This window comes from Entelurus aequoreus, linkage group LG24 (genome assembly GCF_033978785.1).
Source record: "Entelurus aequoreus isolate RoL-2023_Sb linkage group LG24, RoL_Eaeq_v1.1, whole genome shotgun sequence".
Taxonomy (NCBI): domain Eukaryota; kingdom Metazoa; phylum Chordata; class Actinopteri; order Syngnathiformes; family Syngnathidae; genus Entelurus; species Entelurus aequoreus.
The window spans coordinates 6,011,454-6,034,967 of NC_084754.1; the positions used below are offsets into that span (position 1 = coordinate 6,011,454).

The window sequence follows — 23,514 nt, forward strand, 5'->3', positions numbered from 1 at the left end:
TAGTGTCAACTGAGCTTAGAGTTGCACACACAGAACTACTACATTATTTTACAACTATCCTTGTAAGTTTAAAGTGGAACATCACTTTTTTCAGAATTTTGCCTATAGTTCACAATCATTGTGAGAAAAGAACACACGCCTTCTTTTTTTTTTTTTTACGATTTTACAGATGAAAAAAAAACGCTTGAAAGATGCGACTAATGGGAGTCACTGTTGTAGCCTTCAAAGCCCTCTAAAACGACTTAAAAACTCTCCAGCAACGATTATATACCCAGTGCAAGTCTATATATAACGTAGTAACAGACACGTTCATAACAATATGTAATATGTTCAATATTTACCGTTGTAGTGGATTGTCCAAAGCTTAAACAGCAACAAAAGTGAATTTAGTACAATAAGTTTATTTACTCATAGTCAAAAGTGCATAAGTTGGATTGTTTTGTCCCTGCAAACAAACAGACGTCCTCCGGAGGACACACAACAACAAAAATCTCTCTAGAGTCCTGGTCTCCTGGCCAGTTTTATCTGTTTCTTCGTGCGTCAGTCTGTTTTCCTCGTGCGTCACGGTTTTGTGGTTTTCGACATGTTTTGCAACATCCTTGAATCCCTTAATCATACTTAGACAATCAAAACATTTTGTAGACAGGTTGGCACGACTTCATATTCAACTTTGTCCCACACCCGGTCCATTCAATGGCACAGAATAGAAGAGAAATGAAATGAGCGTACATTCTTGACAGACATGAAATATAGTTCAAAGGTCAGAAATTCTACTACACCGTATTTTGATAATTTAATCATTTCCGGGACTGGTTTCTTCTGCTCAATGAGTTATTTTTCCATAGTAGCGCACCTCTGACTTCTGGCAACAAAGGTTTGTTCCTACTTCCGGAATCAAACACAATTGTGTTTTTTTAATCATGGCAGACTTGGTAACAGACAACAAAGACGACTATTTTTGGACAAATGAGGATTTACAACCTTATGGTTTTGAAGCTAAATATACTGCTGCTTATAGAAGCCAGCACGAAGGAAGAGTGAGACGTTGGAGCAGATGGAAGCCGGGAGAGTGAGGTGAAAGCGATTTTGACGCTATAGATATGGAACTTGGAGACAAGCTATTTTGTCATAAATGGATTGCTTACCCAAAATCAACAGGAAATGTCCCCGGCCAGCTGGACCAGACGAACAACTGTCCATCGAGTGAGTCACTTTATCATCGACCATAATACACGCAGCAAGTAATGCATTTTAGTACAACTACAGTACATATGTCTGGTTAGATGTGTACAAACAAAACATGAAATGTAGGCTAATACTTTACAGATACTTTAATATGATTCTTCATGTTTTTCAGTCAGTACAAATCGGTGTCGTATTACAGTGTTGTGCATTACAAACTCAAACGCGTTTCATGCTGACGTAGAAGCTCGCTCATCTCGGCTAATATCATAGCATGGCGATGTGTTGGTACGATAGAAAAATAATTCCTCAGTGTTTGCTCTTACAATAACAATGTCAGGTATACAGGTTATGGAACGTAAATAAAGTATTGTTGACAGTTTTGAATGCCCTTATAAATTGATTTAGAAGTAGAATTGATCACTCCCATTAGCTGCATTGCTAGCCACCTAGAACGAGCCGATTTTTACAAATTAGAATGCGGAAAGAAAAAAAACCTTTTGTCTGCTTGTCTCTAACAATGATTGTGGGATAGGCAACATTCCAAAAAAAGGGCAATTCCCCTTTAAGGGAAGAACACCTTATTAGTTATTGGCTCGATGTCTGAACTCTTATTTAGAACGTTGTTTTTGTTGTAGCCCAGCTTTGTGAGTGAAATAACAGCACCGGGAAGGAGTGCCTTGGACAGCGTGGAGGTGGCGTATGGACGTCAGGTGAGCAGTTGTAAACCTTTAAAGCGGTTTCATGCACCCTAAACTTGACAATGTCAAAGTCAGAAATTAACACTTGAAACCTGTTTGAAAATTACAAATTAATATTAGAATAACATATGTTTTTATACTAATGTATAATAATGAATTCATGAAGTCAAAACCTTAATTATTGAAAATGTAGTTGTTGGACACCCCTCGCCACACACAGAAAAAAAAAAGGACGTTGAGGGGACACTTCAATACCTTTTTATTAAAGTTGTGGTGAACGCCAGTCCAGTGTAGGTCAAAATACCTGTTTTCCATAAAATATTGTTACAATTTATTAAACTTGTTATAATGTTGTCTGTCTATCTGTGTTGGCCCTGCGATGAGGTGGCGACTTGTCCGGGGTGTACCCCGCCTTCCGCCCGAATGCAGCTAAAATAGGCTCCAGCGACCCCAAAAGGGATGAGCGGTAGAAAATGGATGGATGGATGGATAGCATTGAATAATCAGATATGTGGAAAATATTGCCAAATGAAGATAATTTAAGTTTAAAAACAACACCACAAATTTTGAGAACCAAACACACACATCTGTTCCTCACTATCTCATTAACTGCTTTTGTAATAAATTTTTTAATTTGATGAAAGAAAAAAAAAAAGAATGTACTGTATATTAAGGTATCTAAACATAAAAACGTTTTTACTAGCCAATAGAAAAATCCGCTGCAAACCTAATTTTGAATTCCCCTAACCGAGACTAACAAGTCTGCATTAGATTTTTAGAATCTTTACACTATTTTTGTCTGCTATGTAGTTTTAACTTACTTTTTGTAATCAGTCACTTCTTGTAAACACGTTGACAAAGTGTTTTTTGCTTTATAAAGGAAAATATTATGCTACTCAAACTATGCTGATAATATCCGGAAACAAATGGAGTGTCCATATCATAGTGTACAAAATATTCTGATATACTTAAAACCAGAATTTACATGTGCTGTAATACAATCTCAACTCAAATGCAGCAATGCATTAAACATTACATTGGAACGAGGTCAAAGGAGTGCCGATCAAACATATTGATTGACAGGCCGGTAGAAGAGGATTATGGGTAAAATGAGTCTCTCCCCCTTCGTCTACTCTGACCTTCCCCTCTGTGTGTTTGTTTCATCACTATGTGTCGACACATCGCATGCAGCATCATTTGTCTTGTTTTTGTCTTTTTTTTCGACGACCTCCTCAATGTCGTCATTCTGTTTTTGTTGTTTCTCGTCGTGAACCATTTTACTCGATGGTCGTAATTTTTTTTGCTTTTGAAGATGTAGTGGTAGGCTTTTTGTGTTTATTGCGTGAATTCTAATGTGGCTATGAAATATTATGACTGAATATTTTTCTGTCTACTCAGTGTTATCTGTTTTGCTTTGTGTTAACTTCCTCCTTTAGATCTACATTTTCAACGAGAAGATTGTAAATGGTCACATTCAGCCCAATCTGGGAGATTTATGTGCGTCCGTAGCAGAAAATTTGGACGATAAGGTAACGGCAAAAAGAAATGTATTGTTCTCTCTGCTTTCCTGGATGCAAGCGTTTCTCATTGTCCTCCATCTTTTGTCTAGAATGTGTCAGACATGTGGCTGATGGTGAAACAGATGACCGATGTTTTGCTAGTTCCATCCAAAGATACCCTGAAGAGTCGCACTTCAGTGGAGATGCAAATGGCCTTTGTGCGGCAGGCGCTTAGCTGCCTTGAGAACAGGTAAACTTCTAGAGGCTAGTCATCCTCTTTAAGGGTTTGAAAGGGTTGTGAAAGTATAGCAGCTCAAATCTCACCTGAATGTGTTTGTGTCTCCTCTCTCCCAGTTATAAAAATTACACCATGGTGACGGTGTTTGGGAACCTTCATCAGGCACAACTGGGAGGGGTGCCGGGAACGTACCAACTTGTCCGCAGCTTCCTTAACATTAAACTACCAGGCCCCGTTCCCGGCATGCAGGTAACTCCTTCATTCACCAGGGGCTGCTTTATACACACATGTGGTGACCATGTCAGCCTCGTAATTTAGTTAAGTATTCAATCAATCAACTCTTCAGTGTGTTAATTTGTCTAAACTTTGCGTCAAATTTTCTCTGATATGGTGCCACAGTCAGGTGAGAACGAATATTTTCATGCTGGTATAGCAGGGGTGCCCACACTTTGTCTGCAAGCGAGCTACTTTCCAATTGACCAAGTGGAGGGGATCTACCTCATTCACATATATAATTTATATGTATTTATTGATGAAAGAGACATTTTTGTTAACGAGTTAAAGGTGTTTAATGATAATACAAGCATGTTTAACACATATAGATTCCTTTCTTTCATGAAGACAAGAATATAAGTTGGTGTATTACCTGATTCTGATGACTTGCATTGATTGGAATCAGACAGTAGTGATGATAATGTCCCCATTTTCAAATGGAGGAGAAAACAAGTCCTCCTTTCTGTCCAATACCACATGAAAGTGGTTAGTTTTTGGCATCTTATTTTTATACACTTTTCAAGAAATACATTGGCAGCAAACTCCATAGCTTGCTAGCTTGTGCACGCCAGCTTTCTGAGACTCTTATTTTGTTAGTGCAGGCAGGATGAAGCAGCGCTTTTATTGTGAAGACAGGAACTGTGCAGTCGGTCTATAGAGTTTTGACGGCAGGTACGGCGAGAGAGTCTGTTGCAATAAAAAGTGTTTCTCGCCTTCCTGTCTGTCATTTTTTCTTAATAATGAGCTTGCAGCAGCCAGCGTCATCTCACAAGACCCTCGGGTGCCGTGAATGTCGATCAAGTGACGAAAGAGACTTGATTGAAGTGACTCATTTTTAGGTCTATTTTTTTTAATGCCTGGCTGGCTGTCGACTGACACACCCTCCGCAATCAACCGGTAGCTCGCGATCAACGTATTGGGCTCCCCTGTGGTAAAGTAATCTCTTATGTCGATTGTGGACTTGAGTTCAGTTGCACTTGTAAAACCTGTTAACTACATGTTTCGTCTGAGCACTTTTGAGATGATCATGCCAACTGTCTTTTGTCATAGAAACTCAATTACCGTTAATTGATATGCTAATCATAGCTAATTAGAGTCTATGCTAGGCAAAATTTGGAGAGTGTTACGTATGTACATACAATTAATCATGACATCAGTATATCTACTGTGCTTTTTTTCACAGAAGCCAGGCAAATTGAAGTAAGACTGGACTAATACTTGGCAAATGTGCTTAAACTATACTGTCAAAATGGAATTTCAGCCATGTAGAAAATATAAAGCCTATCAACCCCAATAAGATGTTAGCCACATTTATTGACTTATTTGCAGATGAAGCATCTTTGCTTGCAGGTAACCTGTCTTAACATTAGCATTCATCGTGTACTAAAGTAAAGTAGTTATGCTATTTGATTTCAGTTTGTTCATGTTTTAAATGTATATTTATTTAGAAATGTAAAATATAATTTATAATGTGAAAATAGAAAGAGTTTGTGTAAATAACCTCAGATAAATGTAGGGCTTTCCAGATCCACTATTCCAAATATTTATTTCTTTTTTAGTATTTCCCCAATCACATCCCTGATTCATAGAATTGCTTTTACTTCAATAATGTATATTATAAGTCTGCAACAACTGCATCAGACACAAGAAAGTATCCTCTGCTTATAAAGCTTTAAGGGGAACTGCACTTTTCTTGGGAATCGTTCACAATCATTATGATAGACAAAAAGACGGATGTATTTTTTTTAATGCATTCTAACTTGTAAATAAGTCAGTTTATAATGGAGTTGATGGGAGGCCCTCTAAATAGCCATCCAAAAACTGCCAACAATATTCAATTTACATTTTGTGACTTGAATATTAACCAAGTATTAGTGATATTTTTATCATAAGCGCAAACCCATACAAACTATTTTAGTGGCGCATTGTCACAGAGCGCTAACTAGCTTGTTGATGCTATATTGACGTCATGAGCTGGTGAGCTGCTTTGTCGCTTCGGAGCTCAAGAAAGTTTATTCTTGATCATAAATGTCTCTCACTTATATTGATCTAACAAAACTGGAAACAAATATTTAAAAAAAAAAAAGGCTAGAAACACACAAAAGCACACAAAGTGGCACAGTAGCAGTACTCTGCAGACTGAATGATCATCAGAGATCAATGAGCTCATCCACAATGGCTGCGTAGCCGTGCACAAAATGGCTGCTCTGCAGGTAAATGGGTGGATGAAACGTTCATACACTGAGACAAGGTTAGTTCTACAAAGCATATTTGTAGTCTGTCCGTGGTTCGGAAATCGAAAAGTTTGTACAATGAGGGGTCCGTACATCGGGCCGTTAAGATAAAATCTTTGAATATGTTGTCGCAAAATGAGGGTTATTTTCCTTCTAATCTTAATTGTTTAATGTCTGCTTATCCAGGATGGTGAAATCGAGGGCCACCCAGTTTGGGCTGTGATCTACTATTGTCTGCGTTGCGGAGACCTAACGGCAGCGATGCACGTAATCAACCGAGTGCAGCACCAGCTTGGCGAGTTCAAGACCTGGTTTCAAGAGTACGCAAACAGCCCTGACAGACGGTGAGAAATGTGCAGCAGCTTGTTGAGATTTCACTCAAGTGTAGACTGTAATAGAATGCCCCTCTAAGTATTACATCTGTTTGGTTTTTTTAAGTCTTTCCCCAACTTCAGAGAACAAGCTTCGTCTACACTACCGCAGAGTGCTGAGGAACAGCGCAGACCCTTACAAGAGAGCTGTCTACTGTCTCATCGGCAAATGTGACATTAGCGATAACCATGGAGAAGTGGCAGACAAGACTGAAGACTATCTTTGGCTTAAGGTAACGTGTATATCTGTTGATAGTACTATCTGGTAGAGTCCTGCACAATTGCTTAATACCGGTTCAAGGATCTAAGAACCCATTGAAGTCGTTGACATGTCTATGTCCACTCATTTTTCAAGTCCTGGTCAACTGTGTACTTATTATTACTTAAGTGCCTGCTTAAGTCAACTTCAATGTAAAGTGTTCATGGCCGGCATAAAATTTGAGGACCTAAGATTGTTCATTTCTATGAAGAATGGGTGTATTTATGTCAACATGTGTTGTAGAATGTCATAATTATCACTAAGCAGTGTGAAACAGAACCATAACTACTGTCTAGTTGGACACAGTTAAAACACCCAAAGGGTGACTTCCTGTTCAGTGAAGAGTAACCTTCACAATAAAAGCATGGCAGAATATACCCATTAAAAAGTCTTGTCATTGTAATCAAGATATGAAATTAAAGTACCACAGCACCTCTGTTAGATAAGAATATAAAGTATCATTTAGAGGAAAACCATGCCAAAACTGTCTCTGAGCAAAGTCGCAATATGCAAGCAATGTCTAACTGATGAAGCTTAATTGGATGAGAGACGAAACATTATCTAAGACAAACCGAACAGTCCAGCTATATTCAATTTTAGTTTGGATTTCTTTTATGTTAAAAACCGCTAATGTCGACAGCAGTCTGGTGCATCAAGACATAAACGGGTTCCACTGTAGTATTTATCAGCTTTTTGTTTAGTTTCTATTTACTTTCATTTGGATTGTGGTTACATATTGGTTATATATGATTACACATTGCTTGCTCTTTACAGCTGAGTCAGGTGTGTTTCGATGATGATGGCAGCAGCTCCCCTCAGGACAGACTGACCTTGCCACAGCTCCAAAAACAACTGCTGGAGGACTACGGTATGTAGTAACGGTCTGTTACACACATACAGGTCACACTTAAGTTATATTTTCTTGAATCTTTTTGTCGCGTTTTCCATCAGTGTACTAGAATTGTATTGCTGTGGTGGAAACGGCAGAGGAATCTGTGTTAGCTTTATAGTTTGTAAATGTAAAATTTAAGGATTAGATAGAAAGTGAGTGTCTAGTCAAAAATACAATAATATTCCAAAACCACATAACTGGAAAATTAAACATGTATTAGTTGTAGAAACTGCATTTTACAACACATAATTGTTTGAATCAACTAGATTAAGTAAAAAACATAAAATAATTAACGTTGAACAATTACTTTTTTAAATTTAAATATGTCTTTTAGTTGAATAATAATTTAACTAATTTAGTTGAGCAAGAAGCCACAACATGTGACTGAAAAGCCAAAGCAAATGCATACTACTTTCTTATTTTAAGCAGGAAAAATTGTTAATTAGTTCATGCAAATCTGGATCATACTCTGATGAACATTTAAAGTAGCAAGTGGAGGAACACGGCCTTCAGCCTTTCAGCCTTTTATTGCTCGTATAATGAAATAAATGAAATTATGGTCAATTTAACTTGGCTTTTTTTTTATACCAGAATTAGAAACAAAAAGCAAATTTCATGTCAAAGTAAAAACAGATTTTTCACTGGTGTGTATTAATTTTAAAATGTAAAATGTAAAATAAATGTTTGTACAAATAAAAGTACAAACACAGTAAAGTGCAGTTCCTCTAAAAGGGAACTGCACTTTCTTTTTGGAATTTTGTCTAACGTTCACAATCATTACGAAAGACAGGACGATGGTTGGACATTTTTTTTATGCATTCTAACTTGTAAATACAAGTCCACTTACAATGAAGCCAATGGGAGCTCCTCTATTTTGCCCATAAAACCGTACAAAAATGGCCAACAATACTCCATTTACATTTCGTGATTTGAATATTAACCAAGCATTAGTGATTGTTTTTATAACCGCTAACGCAGACAAACAATTTATAGCGGCGCCGGGATCACTTCCGTGTGTCTATGTTTACATTATCGAGTGGTCTGCTGCTCCCTCGCTTCCTTGCTCGCTGTAAGTTTATTCTAGATCATAATCATGCATCTCACCTGGACATGAGACGTCTGAGTAGGTATTCCGACAAGTTGGTACACTTTGACAGCGACGGGTGTTCCCCCCACAGGCACTCTCAATTGAGCATAGCCAGAAACATGACTAGACTCTGTAAAATTCATTGTTATTACAAAGTCCAAAAAAAGATTAACTTAAAATGACAGTTGGTGCACATCACCACAAACACACCATTGTGGGGTTACTTCTCAACAACAGGCATTGGAAGGCTTGTAAAGGTAGAGGGGAACATGAATTCAGAAACATTATTTTCCAGCATATGAATTAGTTTATGCTGGAAAAATTAAGAATTTAATTATTTTCCAGCAAAACAACAACCACAATCACACAGCAAAAGCTACACAGAGTTGGTTCAAAGACAACAAGCACAATGTTCTAGAGTGGCCAAGTGAAAGCCCAGATCTCAATCCAATTGAGAATTGGTGACTGGACTTAAAAAGAGCTGTTCACGACCCCGACCCCAAGCAACCTGACAGAGTTTGAGCTGTTTTGTAACGCGGAATGGGGAAAATGTGCAGTGTCCGGATCTGGGTTGGTGTATTAGCAAGAACTTCACAATACGATACGAGTCACGATACAATACAGTATGTGAACTCTTGTAAAAAGAAAAAAAGCCAAATAAGCAATAAAAAGATAAAGGTGAATACTTTTTCTAGCAAGCTCAAGAAGTTTAAAAAAAAAAAAATTAGCACATACCCACAACACACACATAATCCCCATACTGTAGTTTCTTTCCCTGGCTGTCCTCACAAAATGACCCTGCTGAATTCTGATAAGACTGTTGGTTGCACTCAATAGTTTTCACCCCCTCTGCCCAGCGGGAACCGCAGCCTCAAGCCTCATTCTGTTTTCCCTCTGTGCCACGGCACCCTGCGTTGCCTGGCACCACGTTTCCTGTTGTCCTCCATCTTGCTTCACAGCATGACATGAAGCCCAAAGCCTTCTCTTGGTTTCTGCCAGCACTTGCCCGCCTCGCATGGCCTCTGTCCCTGACGTTTGTTCGCTTCTATCTGTTATGCCTTCTTTTCTGTCATTCTTCTCTCTCGTTCTGTTGTTTTTGCACCATCCTCCCTCCCACTGATATTCTTTCTTTTTTTTTTTTCACCCCTCACTTGTACATTTGCTCTTTCTCCAACATCCACCCTCTTTATCTCTTCTCCCTCATCCCTTTTCTCCTCGTTCTCGCTTGCTCCCTCTCTCTTTTCTCGTATGCTCAGTGCTTTTTGAACTAAAGCGCTGCCAGTCTGAGATAAGGCTATAAAATGGCTGACATAGTCCACCCTGTTCTACTCCGCAAAGTTGAAGGCAGCAAGAGGATTAAGCATTATAATTAAAAAGTAAACTTGATGACTAAGTACCTGTGCATGTTTTCAAAAGTCGTCAACTTACATGTTAGTTGCCATGGTGAAACTGTCAGATGGCAAATTGTGCGGCTCATGCTATTTAGTGGCAAGGGATTAGGCAAGTCACTGTTTGGATAAATGTAATTGTATTTTTGTGCACATACACATTTTGTTGTAAACTGGCTGGGGTTTTTTCTCTGCTGTTCTCGCTGTGCTCACTAATGTGGAACCTGCACTCACTTTACTGTGATGCATGCAAACTTGAAGCCTGCACTAAGCACACATTTCTGTTAAATGGTATTTGCTAAGAGCCTCTCCTCTAATAATTCATACCAGGTGGTAGTTCTGAATGCATCAGTTTTTAGCTGCTAGACATTAAAGACGTAATTGCTAAACCTAGCAGTTCAGTTCCTGTGCCGTTGTTAACAAAAACCGCAGCACCTATGGATGTGAATAAATATTTTCTTCCCCCTCAGAGTAGAGATGTTGTAGCATCTGTGATGTACAGTGTTGTGTGCGGCTCCATTTTATGGTTCCAAGTAGCTATGTGCATTTGGATAAGTTCTGCACAGTGCAATTTCTCTAGTTTTCTTCTTAGGGCTGTCAAATTATTATTATTTTTAAATTAAATCCGATTAATCACATTTTGGAATTTAAATTAATCATGATTATCATGATTCGCTTGCATAATTGAAATTAGCTTAAGTAAACACTCCACTATTTCTACACAAATACAATTCTATTGTCAGAATGTCATGCAGGAAGGTTTTTAAACGTTTTATTTGGAGGTATGTCATTTATTTGCACATAACTTGGTAACAGTTTTATCTAAAGTTCTTTCAAGCTGTATTTCGGAGTGAAATTTGCCTGCGAGTACACAAGTTGAAGTCTCCTTGTTCATTTTTGTACTGGTGTATGCATTGATCTGAGCACTGACCCTATAGCGGTTACGGTAAAATAACTTAAACGATCAAAATAAATTGCAGGATTAATCAAAGTGTGTACATGATCATTGCAATAATTTTTTGTGAATAATCACATGAGTTAACTCATTAATTTTGACAGCTCTACTTTTACTGTTTTTAAACTTTAATTTTACTTAAAATGTACAAGTGCTAGGGGTGCTAAAAAAATTGTATTGCAATCCGAAACTTAACTTGTATAATTTCTGATTCTAATTCGAGTCATAATTTTAAAAAATCGATAATAAAAACCAGTAGTTTACAATATTGAACCTTTTCACAACTTTTCACATTTTACGAAATACTGAATCCGTCTAAACTTTTTCCACAGAGGGCTGCATAGTAAAAAAAAAAATAAAGAATGCAGGTGGTACACTCATGCATTTTATACATTAAGATTTGTGAAAAAAGAAACATTGTTATCTTAGCCTTTGTGCTGTAGGTGACAAAGCAAATAGTTGAGTATCATTAATAATGAATAAATATTTAATTTTCAGAACATGACAGGGGTCAACAAAAAAGTTAACTGTGGGCCGAAAATGGCCCACGGGCCGCACTTTAGACACCCCTGCTATACACTATAACCAACAAAAGTATTAAGAAATACATACACTACCGTTCAAAAGTTTGGGGTCACATTGAAATGTCCTTATTTTTGAAGGAAAAAGCACTGTACTTTTCAATGAAGATAACTTTAAACTAGTGTTAACTTTAAAGAAATACACTCTATACATTGCTAATGTGGTAAATGACTATTCTAGCTGCAAATGTCTGGTTTTTGGTGCAATATCTACATAGCTGTATAGAGGCCCATTTCCAGCAACTATCACTCCAGTGTTCTAATGGTACAATGTGTTTGCTCATTGGCTCAGAAGGCTAATTGATGATTACAAAACCCTTGTGCAATCATGTTCACACATCTGAAAACAGTTTAGCTTGTTACAGAAGCTACAAAACTGACCTTCCTTTGAGCAGATTGAGTTTCTGGAGCATCACATTTGTGGGGTCAATTAAACGCTCAAAATGGCCAGAAAAAGAGAACTTTCATCTGAAACTCGACAGTCTATTCTTGTTCTTAGAAATGAAGGCTATTCCACAAAATTGTTTGGGTGACCCCAAACTTTTGAACAGTAGTGTAATTGTCTGTAGTGAATCTTTAGAATGTAAGAGTTGCACTTTTTAAATTGAACTACTGAAAATAATTAGCTTTCAAAAATATTCTAATTCAGCGAGAGTATAGTAGTATATTATTAGTAATAGTACATATTTACCGTACTTGTGATTTTGGCCAGAGCCACGCCTAATTTGATTTCAGTTCTTATATTTTTACTTTGATCTAACAAAACTGCTGTGGTCATTTTGTTGTAAATCTTTTTTTTGGTCAATTATATTTATATAGCGCTTTTCTCTAGTGACTCAAAGCGCTTTACATAGTGAAACCCAATATCTAAATTACATTTAAACCAGTGTGGGTGGCACTGGGAGCATGTGGATAAAGTATCTTGCCCAAGGACACAACAGCAGTGACTAGGATGGCGGAAGCGGGGATCGAACCTGGAGCCCTCAAGTTGCTGGCACGGCAGCTCTACCAACCAAGCTATACCGCCAATCTTGACTACAATGACAATAAGGCTTTCATACATGCATAAAGCTTTCTTCCGGTGCCTAACAAATAGAAAAAGTAAGAAGGAATGGGCGCATTTTAATAGTTACCGTGGTAGAATCCAGGTTAACACGGACATGCTTTTATTTTTGAAGTTCACTTTGCACTGAACAGGAAATCACTGTATGCACATTTTAATGCTTTGTGACTATTACAGTTACGTTGCTATTGTTGAAGCTAATACTATGATATGTCGCCATAAACTGAGCCATTTGTCATAGAAATTACCAGTTTGGCTCTCAAATTTTATATTGACAAAAGTGGCTGACATACAACGAAGACTTGCTTTTTTGCAATAAGAAAAACACACTGGACCAAGACTATGAGTTGGTTAACACAAGTTGTCGACATAAGTGGGACCAAATTAAATGGGTTCCAATGTACTGTGTAATATTGTAAATAAATAAATTAAGGCCTACCCCCAAAATAACCTCATCTCTAAAAGAAGCTTGATCCCCATGCAGTTTAGCGAATAAATGCCCCTGCCACTATGTAAAAAAAGGATACTCAAAAAGAAGAAAGTGCTTAAAGGTTGATGCTTTTTTCTTTGCTCTTATCCAACAGGCGAATCCCATTTCTCTGCGAGCCAGCAGCCATTCCTGTATTTCCAAGTGTTATTCCTCACAGCTCAGTTTGAGGCAGCTGTGGCTTTCTTGTTCCGCGTTGAGCGACTACGCAGTCATGCCGTACACGTAGCGCTGGTTTTGTACGAGCTGCGACTGCTCCTCAAGTCTTCTGGGCAAAGCGCTCAGCTATGTGAGTGAAAGAACACAGAGGCAGGGCAGTATGAAAAAGAGACTATTTAGATTTTAAATCATTGTCTCTGTCCAGTGAGTCAAGAACCTGGTGACCTTCCCACTGTACGACGCCTCAACTTTATCCGCCTGCTCATGCTTTATACTCGCAAGTTTGAGTCCACGGATCCACGGGAAGCCCTGCAGTACTTTTACTTCTTACGGTAATTTCACAAGACGTACTGTATGCTATGGTTTGTCCACAATGCTTTCTAATGCTTTCAATGTGTATCTGCAGCAATGAGAAAGACAGCCAGGGAGAGAACATGTTTATGCGATGCGTCAGTGAACTTGTGATTGAAAGTCGAGAGGTGGGTCACCTATTTTCTGTATAGTAGAAAGATGACCAGTGAAGATCTGGGGCCGTACTTATCAAGCTTCTTAGAATTACTCCTAAGAAGTCTGCTAAGAGTTGACTTAAGAGTAAATAAATTATTCGCTGAAAGCTGCACTTAAAAGTTAGTTATCAAGCGTCTTACTCACACTTTCAGCGAAGTGTAGGACTGAATCTTAAGTGTCACACTCAGAGCTGAATTACGACATTACTATGTGCCGTAAACGGAATTTTAGGTGACGTCATTTCTGTGTCCATAGAAATGACCAATCACGGAAAGGAATTCGTTGTCTAAGAATAAATAAATATCTTGGAAATATTTAAGTGGACAATGGGAGTGTATATTTTGACAATAAACTACAAAATAATACAAAACAAACTAGTCCCCGCCGGCACTCACGCTACCGCTCCCTCTCTTCTATCGCCCACACACTCACTGACGTCACTCACCTCACGGCCACACACATACGCTACTGTCATAACATTTTCTTTCCAATTCATTAATTAGGCAACTAATTTGAAACTGGTGTGGGTGGCTCTATATATACTAGCCCACTGCAGACACATGCAGAAATCAACAAGGAATCGAAAAGTATTAAATCTGTGACAAAAATAAAATCCGCTCTGTCTAAACAATACCGTTTGATCAGCTGCTCGTCATCAAAAAAAACAAAACATTGTTCCGTTCCCTGAACGTTCGCGCACGTCTCTCTCGCCTCAGTGCCATCCCCTGCTGGCAACTCCTAACCACTTAAGACACCTCTGAAGGTCTCTTAAATATCGTGGAGAGTAGGAGTGATTCTTAGACTTAAGAAAGTTGATAAAAAGCTTTTATTCTTAAGTTTGAGAGTAGGACTAAATTTCGCAAATTCTCAGGACTTAAGTGTAAAATGGCACTCTAAGAAGCTTGATAAGTACGGCCCCTGGTTGCCTTTTTTACTTGTGTCAATTTTGGAAAAACAAAACAATGCACATGTTGAAGTTCTATGCAAGTATATAAACCTTAAGTTGTGATTGACCTCATTCAGGTACACATGTGTCAGAATTTAATCACAATCAACTCCAGGATGGTGTGTTGATGGGCGTGGTCATTATTAGTGTGGCATCAGTGGACTGATTGAATTAATAGCTGCGGGAAGCATTAGCAAATTACTTCCAATTACTGAGCTAAATTGATTAAAAAATGTTCAGAGCAAGTTGTAATTGGATTGGATATTTTTATTTTTCTCTTAACAGTTTGACATGTTGCTGGGAAGACTGGAGAAGGACGGAAGCAGGAAGGTAAGACAGTCTTTTTTTAAATACTTGACTGAAGTACAGTTATAGAGAACACTTGGAGTTTGATGAGAATAAAACAATGTGAAATACATATAAATTACAAATAAAAGAGTTAAATAAACATTTAATACAGTTGTCTCTTGCCACATCGTGGTTCAAATATTGAGGCTTCACCACGTTGTGGATTTAATTGTTTTGTTATCTGAAGCATATTCTACAAGAGTTTTGGCCTAAATTAAGTATCGCTCAAGCATAACAATGGCTAAACGAACTAAAGACATCAACACTACAAAATTATTGGCCACTATAAGAGACTAAACCAACCAGAGCGCACTGTTCAATCTCTTGGCCAATAAATGTCTCAACTTCAGGCAGAATTCCTATAATGGATTAAAAAAGTGCAAAAGTAACTTATTTCAACTCTAGACTGCTCTCATAACATTGAAAAACATATTTAGAAGGTTGTAAACCATTTTTTAATGCTCCAGCTATAAAAATATTCGATGTATATTTAATTGTTCCTATGTCTCGCGGTCATAAACAAGGGGTGACTATATCACTTTTACCTTTATTGAAGCTACTTGTTAGAGAAAACGGCGAGGAGGGGAGACCCACAAGGACATCCTCTCTGTACTTTGCTACAAGTTATTTTTTTTATTCAATGGTGTTTCTCACCTTATTGACTAATTTGGTTTTGCAGAAGCAGAGCAAAACTTTCCAAAAAATGCTGTCAAATCATACAAAAAGTCGGTCATATGGAAACAGAGGTAACGCTGTACTTGCTTTAGCTCTCCAATTAACCTTAGATCAAAGTGTTTTACATTCACAAAGCCTGTAAACAGCTCAAAACTAAATTTTTACAAGTTGAAAATGTTCAGTTGAGTGGAGATCAAGCATGCATGAACAAAAGTCCTCAGTCACCTCTTTGTAGGTTTTTACTTGGCAATTTCACATCAGCTTTTTGCCTCAGTCTGTGTGTCTGTGTTCCTCTAGCCTGGAGTCATTGATAAGTTTGCAGGAGACACCAGAGCCATCATTAGTAAAGTGGCCTTGGAGGCAGAGAACAAGGGTTTGTTTGAGGAAGCAGTCAGACTCTATGAGCTGGCCAAGGTGAGTACAGATTCACCTTCAACCCAGTTTCCTCCAGATCACAGCCGTCTCATCTTTTAACCCTTTTTCCACTTCGCCTGTGAAGAATCCAGACAAGGTTTTGGAGCTTATGAACAAGTTGTTGAGTCCTGTCATTGCCCAAATCAGCGCTCCTCAGTCCAATAAGGAGAGGCTAAAAAACACTGCTGTCGCCATCGCTGAGCGGTCAGGACCAACATAATGCACTATTTTAATTCTGTCTATGCAAATAGATTTGCTTAAAGCCTGTTATTTTCCCCTTGCAGGTATCGCTCTCAAGGAATTGCTGGAGACAAGTTTGTCGATAGCACTTTCTATCTTCTATTAGACCTGATGACCTTCTTTGACGAGTACCATGCAGGTCATGTTGACAGAGCATATGATGTGAGGGCTTCGACAGAAAAAATTTACAGTGGAACCCGCTTATGTCGAACATCCTTCTGTGTCAACCAAATCATTAAGTCTCCGCCAACCGGATTTTTCGTATTACTAATGAGTGCCCGCTTAAGAAGAGATTAACATGGTTAACTACATTTATTGAGATAAAATATGAGACCCAAAGTAGTCATTTGTATGGCAGGTTGATTTATGTTGACATGTGTCAGCATTGTTGACTTCATCATTATTACTAAGCATTGTGAAACGACACACAACACAACTGTCTTGTAACACAACATAAAAAGGTGCACACAATGACTTCTTATTTAGTGTAAACTAACCTTCAAAATAAATGCATGGCAATATTAACTTTGATTGTACCACAATTATTTTTTTCCAGGTTGTTTCCAGGTTTTTAGCCACCTGGAGAAAATTTTGCACATGCACAAAATTGTTGTCCTTGTATTCAAAACTACTGCAGCAACTCTACTAAAGCAAATACAAAATATGGATATGACTTTTGCAACAGTTAACGATTTGATTTTGATTCTTGGGGTAACGATTTGATTCAGAATCATTCTCAATTCAACACGATTGTCGATTGAAACCGATTCTCGCAATATATTATTTGGTATAAAAATTAGAATAAAACATTTTTAAAACAACTTACAAAAGATCCTCTTGGCTACTGACATATGACGTAAATGCACAACGAGTAAGCTGCAGATGGCTTAAAAAAGTATTTAAAAATTGATTTACAGTACTTTTAAAATTAAAAAGAAAAAAAGATTAATTCGATTTTTGAAAATATAACTATTTTAAATTAGAATTGCAATTCAAATGTGAACAGATTTTTTTCAGCACCCTTATTATAAAATATACAAAATACAGGCAATTCTAAATGAAAATATGCTCAAAAGGAGGAAATTGGTGTCGTCAAACTGCCAAAGGTTAAAAAAATGCCTGCTCAAAGCAGGGGTTTCAAACTCATTTTCATTGAGGACAGTAATTTAAAAAAACATTTATTTACATTATGCATGTGGGTAATAACCTGTGATTAATCATGATTAATCGAAATGCATATGCATTTGATCATTAGGTTTTTTTGGGTATAAATCTCTTTAAAATCATAAATAAAGGTGACAAGCAGATAATTAACTATTTGTTTTTATCTTACGAATATAGTTTTGCTATACAGTATATAATAATATAATTGGCATGATCAGATAATATTAAAGTTTAAAATATGCTTTTTTTTTCTGTCAAAATTTAAAGAACGAATGCATTTAGTAAAAATAAAAAATAAAAGTATTTTATTGAAACCAATTTTTTCCAGGCTTTCACGGGCCTCATAAAATGATGTGCCAGGCCAGAACTGGCCCCCGGGCCTTCAGTTTGACACCTGTGGCTTAAAGTCACAAGCGTAAGGCTGGCTTGAATTTTGTACATGTCGACGATTGCTTATGTCAACGCCGCTTTTACTGTATTTACCGTCGACATCAGCGGGTTCCATCGTACAGTTACTTGCTGTTTTTGTCACCATGGTGCAATGACAATAGAGATTTATTCATCAGTGTCAGAAGGGAGAGGAATATGCAAAGCTAACAGCGTTTATGTTGTCAGGTGATGGAGCGTCTCAAACTTCTACCCCTCAGCCAGGACAGTGTGGAGGAGAGAGTGGCAGCCTTTAGGAACTTCAGTGACGAGGTGAGAGAAAATACTTGAATGCAAATAGAAACATTCCTATTCTGACATGTTTCAAGAGCTCTTTTTCCCCTCTCTGCAGGTGCGTCACAACTTGTCAGAGGTCTTACTTGCCTCTATGAACATCCTGTTCACGCAGTACAAGCGCCTAAAGGGTGCACCAGCAGGCACACCGGGACGAGCTCAGAGAACCTTGGATGACCGAGACACGGTGAGGAGAAGCTCATTAGAAAACACAGTCAAACATTATTTTACAAATAACAGGTGAGCTTTTGAGGAGAGCTATTGGAACCCATTACAGTAGGCAGTGTCGTGACTCTTCACCGCTTAAAAAAATGGCACCGACTTGCACATGTTTTTGCATTTGCCTCACTTGCAATGAATGAACTCGTTAACAGGGATTCCTACATTTTGATTATCTTATGATTAGCGACAAAAAAAACTATGCAATGGTGCAAACATTTACCTGTTTTTTGTTTTGTTTTTTCTAATTCCGCACAATAAGACTTGTTAAGAATAATTGGCATAATAAATAGATTTTATGGAGGCAACCATGCAGAACTAAATCTATTATTCAAATCAGTGAGGTTAGTAATGTTCGTTTAGAAAATGCAGCCTGCAGTTTGTCTTATTAGTCAATAAATAATGACATATATTAGCGCCCCCGCAACCCAAGAGGGACAAGCGGTAGAAAATGGCTGGTTTATTATTAGATATGACACCAATTTTCTTTGTAACATATAACACAAAGCTAAGATGCGGATGTTCTGTTCAGGCAGTTTAATATATATTAATGTACATTAAATTTGTTCTAGCATTGTTAAATTAATAAAAGAGGTATTCCACATCTTTTAAATGTTATGTATGTGGCCCCGGGTGGAAAAAGTTTAGATTTCCCTGCAATACAGCCACTATCTAATCGTGTTATTTGTGAGAAACCATTAGAGGGTGCAATTAACGCCATACCATCAATGTCCACAATATAGACTGCTGGTAAGTGAACAGAGTGAAGTTGCACCTGCTGGAAAAATTAGCGCATCAATATGTCTGCAATGTTATCTGGGCATGTTTTTAGCTTTGTTTCTATAGCTAATGGGCTGCCACCTATTTCACATGTTGACTTCCTCACATTATTCAACAACAATAAATAAGTCTATTTTTTATGGGTCATGCATTTCGATTTAAAGGGTTTAACTCTGAGCCACATCTTTTCTGCTGTTTGTTGGTTAAACATAGCATTAAGTTAGAATTGACTGTGGGATTTTTATCTTTTATTGGCTGCTCATATATAATATATAAAGCCTTTCTCTAATTTTAGTACCTTGTAACCAAGTATATACTGTATTGTTTCATTTATGTTTTTTTTATATTTTACATTAAGTTTTTATTATTTCCTTTTGTAATGTGTTTATTTCATTTACAGTATTTTTTATTTGAATTTTATTTATCATATATTTATTTACCTTTTATTTGTAAGAAATAATATATCTGGGATAATGAGCATTAATGGACATAAAAATGTAATTGTGCCAGATTGTAGCCACTAGCCAGAGGCTAATTTCCATATCCAGCAGTTTGATGATACATTCAACAATGTCCATTAAAACATAAAACAAACAACACCAGCATCAGACCTCATAAACTGTGCAATAAAAGTCACAGACTGGGATATAACACATACACGTAACAGTAGTTTGCTGAATTACCTTAGTTTAACCTCTTAAGGCCCAAGCTGTTTGTTTACATGCTTTTTTTATTTCTCTTTGCTATTTGGGCTTATTGGACCCTAATTAGAATAAAAACTAAAAATAATATTTTTATAAGATGTACTTAGTCCATGAGTACACAAAAGTGTACTTCATGTGTAGTGACATGCTAATTTTTATTTTTACACTTTTTTTTTCAAATCCCATTGTATGTTATACTCTTCTGACACCACCAGATAGCAGTGTAAGTGTCCATATGTCAGCATAAGACCCCAATTCAGTAGTGTACACAATTTTGGAAATAAGAGCTAAAAGATGCTGTCCACGCATGTGGCCACTAAGGCCTTTAGAGATTTTAAGACAGATCAGGAATAAAATGACCATTGTAGTTAAAGTGCATCAGAGCTGATGGAAAAGCACTTTAGTGTTAAAGTAAAACGATCGCCAAAAATGTATTTAAAAAAAAAAAACGGAAAAAGTTGAACATGATCTTGTTAGTACAAAACACAAATGATAACTTTCTTAATTAAAATTACTGAAGTACTAAGGTCCATAATTTAAAATTACTTCTATCAGTGGTTCTCAAACTTTTTTCACCAATGACCACCTCAGAAAAAATGTTGCTCTCAAAGTACCACCATAATGACCAAAGGTCAATACAGTAGCGTAATAGTATTCATTGATAACAAGGTAGAGGTTAAGTATATTTATATTTTTGCCCACTGTAACATTACACACAGTGACACTGTTTGAATATAAGAAAAATAAAACACTACTTTAATCAAGCGGTTCTTTGGCGTGCCTTTAGATCAGACCTGGGCATTCTGCGGCCCGCAGGCCGCATCCGGCCCTTTGTGCGTCCCTGTCCGGCCCGTGTGAGGCCAATTATAAATTACAAAATAAATTTTAAAAAGTATCTATGTCGAGTGTGCAATACAACGGTGCTGCTTTTGTTTTGAAAATCGTTATTTGTATTACTTCCGTGTGGACGTATGCGTGTGCGTGATTGTGAGTGAATGTGAACAGCTGCAATCACAAATTACAAAATAAAGTTGAAAAAACATCTATGTCGTGCGCGGAATACAACTGTGCTGCTTTTATTTTGAAAAGTATTATTTATGGGCGTGTGTCCGTGTGTAACCTGCGAGTGAAGGTGCACATGCAGCGACAAGTGATGCACGGTTTACAACCGAGACGCTAAAAAGAGAAAAGTTGATGAAGAATGGCGTGTTTTCAACAAGACATGGACTGCCAAGCAACGTTCCCTCTAAGGTGCGTGCCTGCGCAATTGCGCACTGCTCAAGCGTCTGCTGCGCGCAGCAAATATATGCCGCGCACCAAATCAAATCCCATCTGAATTCTAAACAAAATAAACATATTTATTCTATGTAATTTTGCAATGCAACTTTGAGTGACAGTGACAACAAGCGGCCCTAACGGTGTTCGTCAACACCGTTCAATTGAACACCGTTCAATTATTGTAACGTCCATCGAGATGCTTCTAGGACAGGAATTATATCGATCACTTTATTGAGCAAAACTGTTTATATTCGGACATAACCACACCAAAAACATAAGTAAAACAATTCTATCTCGAAAAACTAGTCATTTTCTGTCGTACAAACCAGGCCAAAACCAACTTGTCATCTGTCACCAACACGCATACCAATAAACCACTGGTGCGTTTATGGCCACACAAAAAGTCGGACAACTCAAACACCACACAAAGTTACACTATGGCTCCTCAGTCATACGTGTGCTTATTTTACTGTCATTTATTATTAATGTTAATTTATTTATGTTAGTCATGGAATGCTGTTACACACACTATGTTGAAGTATTACTATTATTATTAATTATTATTATTATTATTTATCTTACGGTATATATCAAAAATAATATTGAGCAACATTTAATTGAAATATTGTCGATGTGGCCCTCCAGCAGTGCTCGGGTAGCTCATGCGGCCCCCGGTAAAAATTAATTGCCCACCCCTGCTTTAGATGAAGCTTGTGGTACACGTACCTCAGTTTGAGAATCACTGACTTATATTAATGCTCTTTACACAAAAGCTGAGCAACTTTCAGCACTTTGTTCCCTTACTGAATGTGAAAATGAACCGAAGCGTGACCTTAAAGGTTATCTATTATTTTTTGTCGATAAATGTTGTTACAATTTCATTGTACCAATGCACATTTATTTTTTTAAACAGTGGAGTCGTACGGACGTCAATGCATGCCGTACTTAACTTACATGGGCATACCCGTGTAAACGTTACCACCCCACGCTGTGCTTCTGAAGTTTTATACAATGTTTACAGTGTTAGCTCATTGCGCATGTTCAAAAACGACTTCAAAGGTCCTCGGGAGTGTGACCAATCACAGCAAAGTGGGCTTGGTGGGAGCCCTACCTAGAGGAGGGGCCGTAAGGCGAGGTTAATTAAACGGACTGTTTTCGTGGGATGCAGAAAATACGAAGCAGCGATGCAGACGTACGAAGATCTAATAAGCTCTCCTTGCTGGTAGTCGTGTGTAGCTGCTCTGTAGAAGTCAAATATAAACAGCCAGAAACTGAGTACAGTAGGTCCTCTTTAATGTGAACCGTAATTATGGCACATGCAACTAAAAGATCCTGTTCCTCACTCATGTGTACACATTTGGAGAACATAGAGACAAAGTCAACCATCTCTTGATGTCTTGTGATCACAGCAGCTGCGCAGCCAAGCTCGAGCCCTGATCACCTTCGCTGGCATGATCCCCTACAACATGGCTGGAGACACCAATGCCAGACTGGTGCAGATGGAATTACTGATGAACTGACATGTCCACAAATACACAACATTTTGGTGACACAAACTTCATTCTTCCAGTTGTTTCCTTTTTTCCATATTTGTATCGCCAGTCATTTGGAATTAAAAAAAAAAATACTTTTGAGTTTTTAAAGCATTTTTTTATTCATCCCATTTCATTTGATCGCATGCATTATTGTTGAATGCACTTTTCATAGTAAGAGTCTGCAAAATTACTTTACCGACCCCACATTTTTGTACACAACACATGCTCAGAGTGGCACCCCTCTAGCACTTTTCTACATTTGTATTCTCGTTAAAACTAGTGCTGTCAAATTTAACAAGTTAATACATGTAATTAATCACAAAAATAGCGAATTAATCATGTTTCTACTCATGCTGATTAATTATTTTAATCTGAGCCGAGGATGTCGTTCCCTTTGAGACACTCGTGATTTAGGCCTGTATAAATAAACTTTGATTGATTGATTGATTGAGATTAATCACGCTTTTGAATTGGAATTAATGGTGATTAATCACATGTTATTACTTGCTTGCAGAATTCCAATTAATTTAAAAAAGAGCCAAACATTTTGACATTTTTAACGTCAAATGTCTTACAGGAACATTTTTTTAATGTTTTACTTGAATGCATTATTTG

At 37.5% G+C, this 23,514-nt stretch overlaps 1 protein-coding gene across 3 annotated transcripts in view; it reads left to right on the forward strand.

The window, feature by feature from the left end:
- The window catches only part of LOC133641869 (nuclear pore complex protein Nup93), a 59,859-nt gene extending 36,876 nt beyond the window's left edge, over positions 1–22,983 (forward strand). The window contains exons 6-22 of one of the 3 annotated variants that reach the window (XM_062035958.1): positions 1,821–1,895; positions 3,320–3,412; positions 3,493–3,632; positions 3,737–3,869; positions 6,314–6,471; positions 6,566–6,731; positions 7,532–7,625; positions 13,308–13,499; positions 13,575–13,701; positions 13,776–13,848; positions 15,108–15,152; positions 16,143–16,259; positions 16,345–16,463; positions 16,544–16,661; positions 18,279–18,362; positions 18,442–18,570; positions 22,777–22,983. In XM_062035958.1, coding sequence (XP_061891942.1) covers positions 1,821–1,895; positions 3,320–3,412; positions 3,493–3,632; positions 3,737–3,869; positions 6,314–6,471; positions 6,566–6,731; positions 7,532–7,625; positions 13,308–13,499; positions 13,575–13,701; positions 13,776–13,848; positions 15,108–15,152; positions 16,143–16,259; positions 16,345–16,463; positions 16,544–16,661; positions 18,279–18,362; positions 18,442–18,570; positions 22,777–22,884 — 1,971 coding nt within the window. In that variant the 3' untranslated portion in view covers positions 22,885–22,983. Of the gene's footprint in view, positions 1–1,820; positions 1,896–3,319; positions 3,413–3,492; positions 3,633–3,736; positions 3,870–6,313; positions 6,472–6,565; positions 6,732–7,531; positions 7,626–13,307; positions 13,500–13,574; positions 13,702–13,775; positions 13,849–15,107; positions 15,153–16,142; positions 16,260–16,344; positions 16,464–16,543; positions 16,662–18,278; positions 18,363–18,441; positions 18,571–22,773 lie in introns of all 3 variants that reach the window. The other 2 variants (XM_062035957.1, XM_062035959.1) reach the window with 2 other exon arrangements.
- Positions 22,984–23,514: the final 531 nt, after the last annotated feature.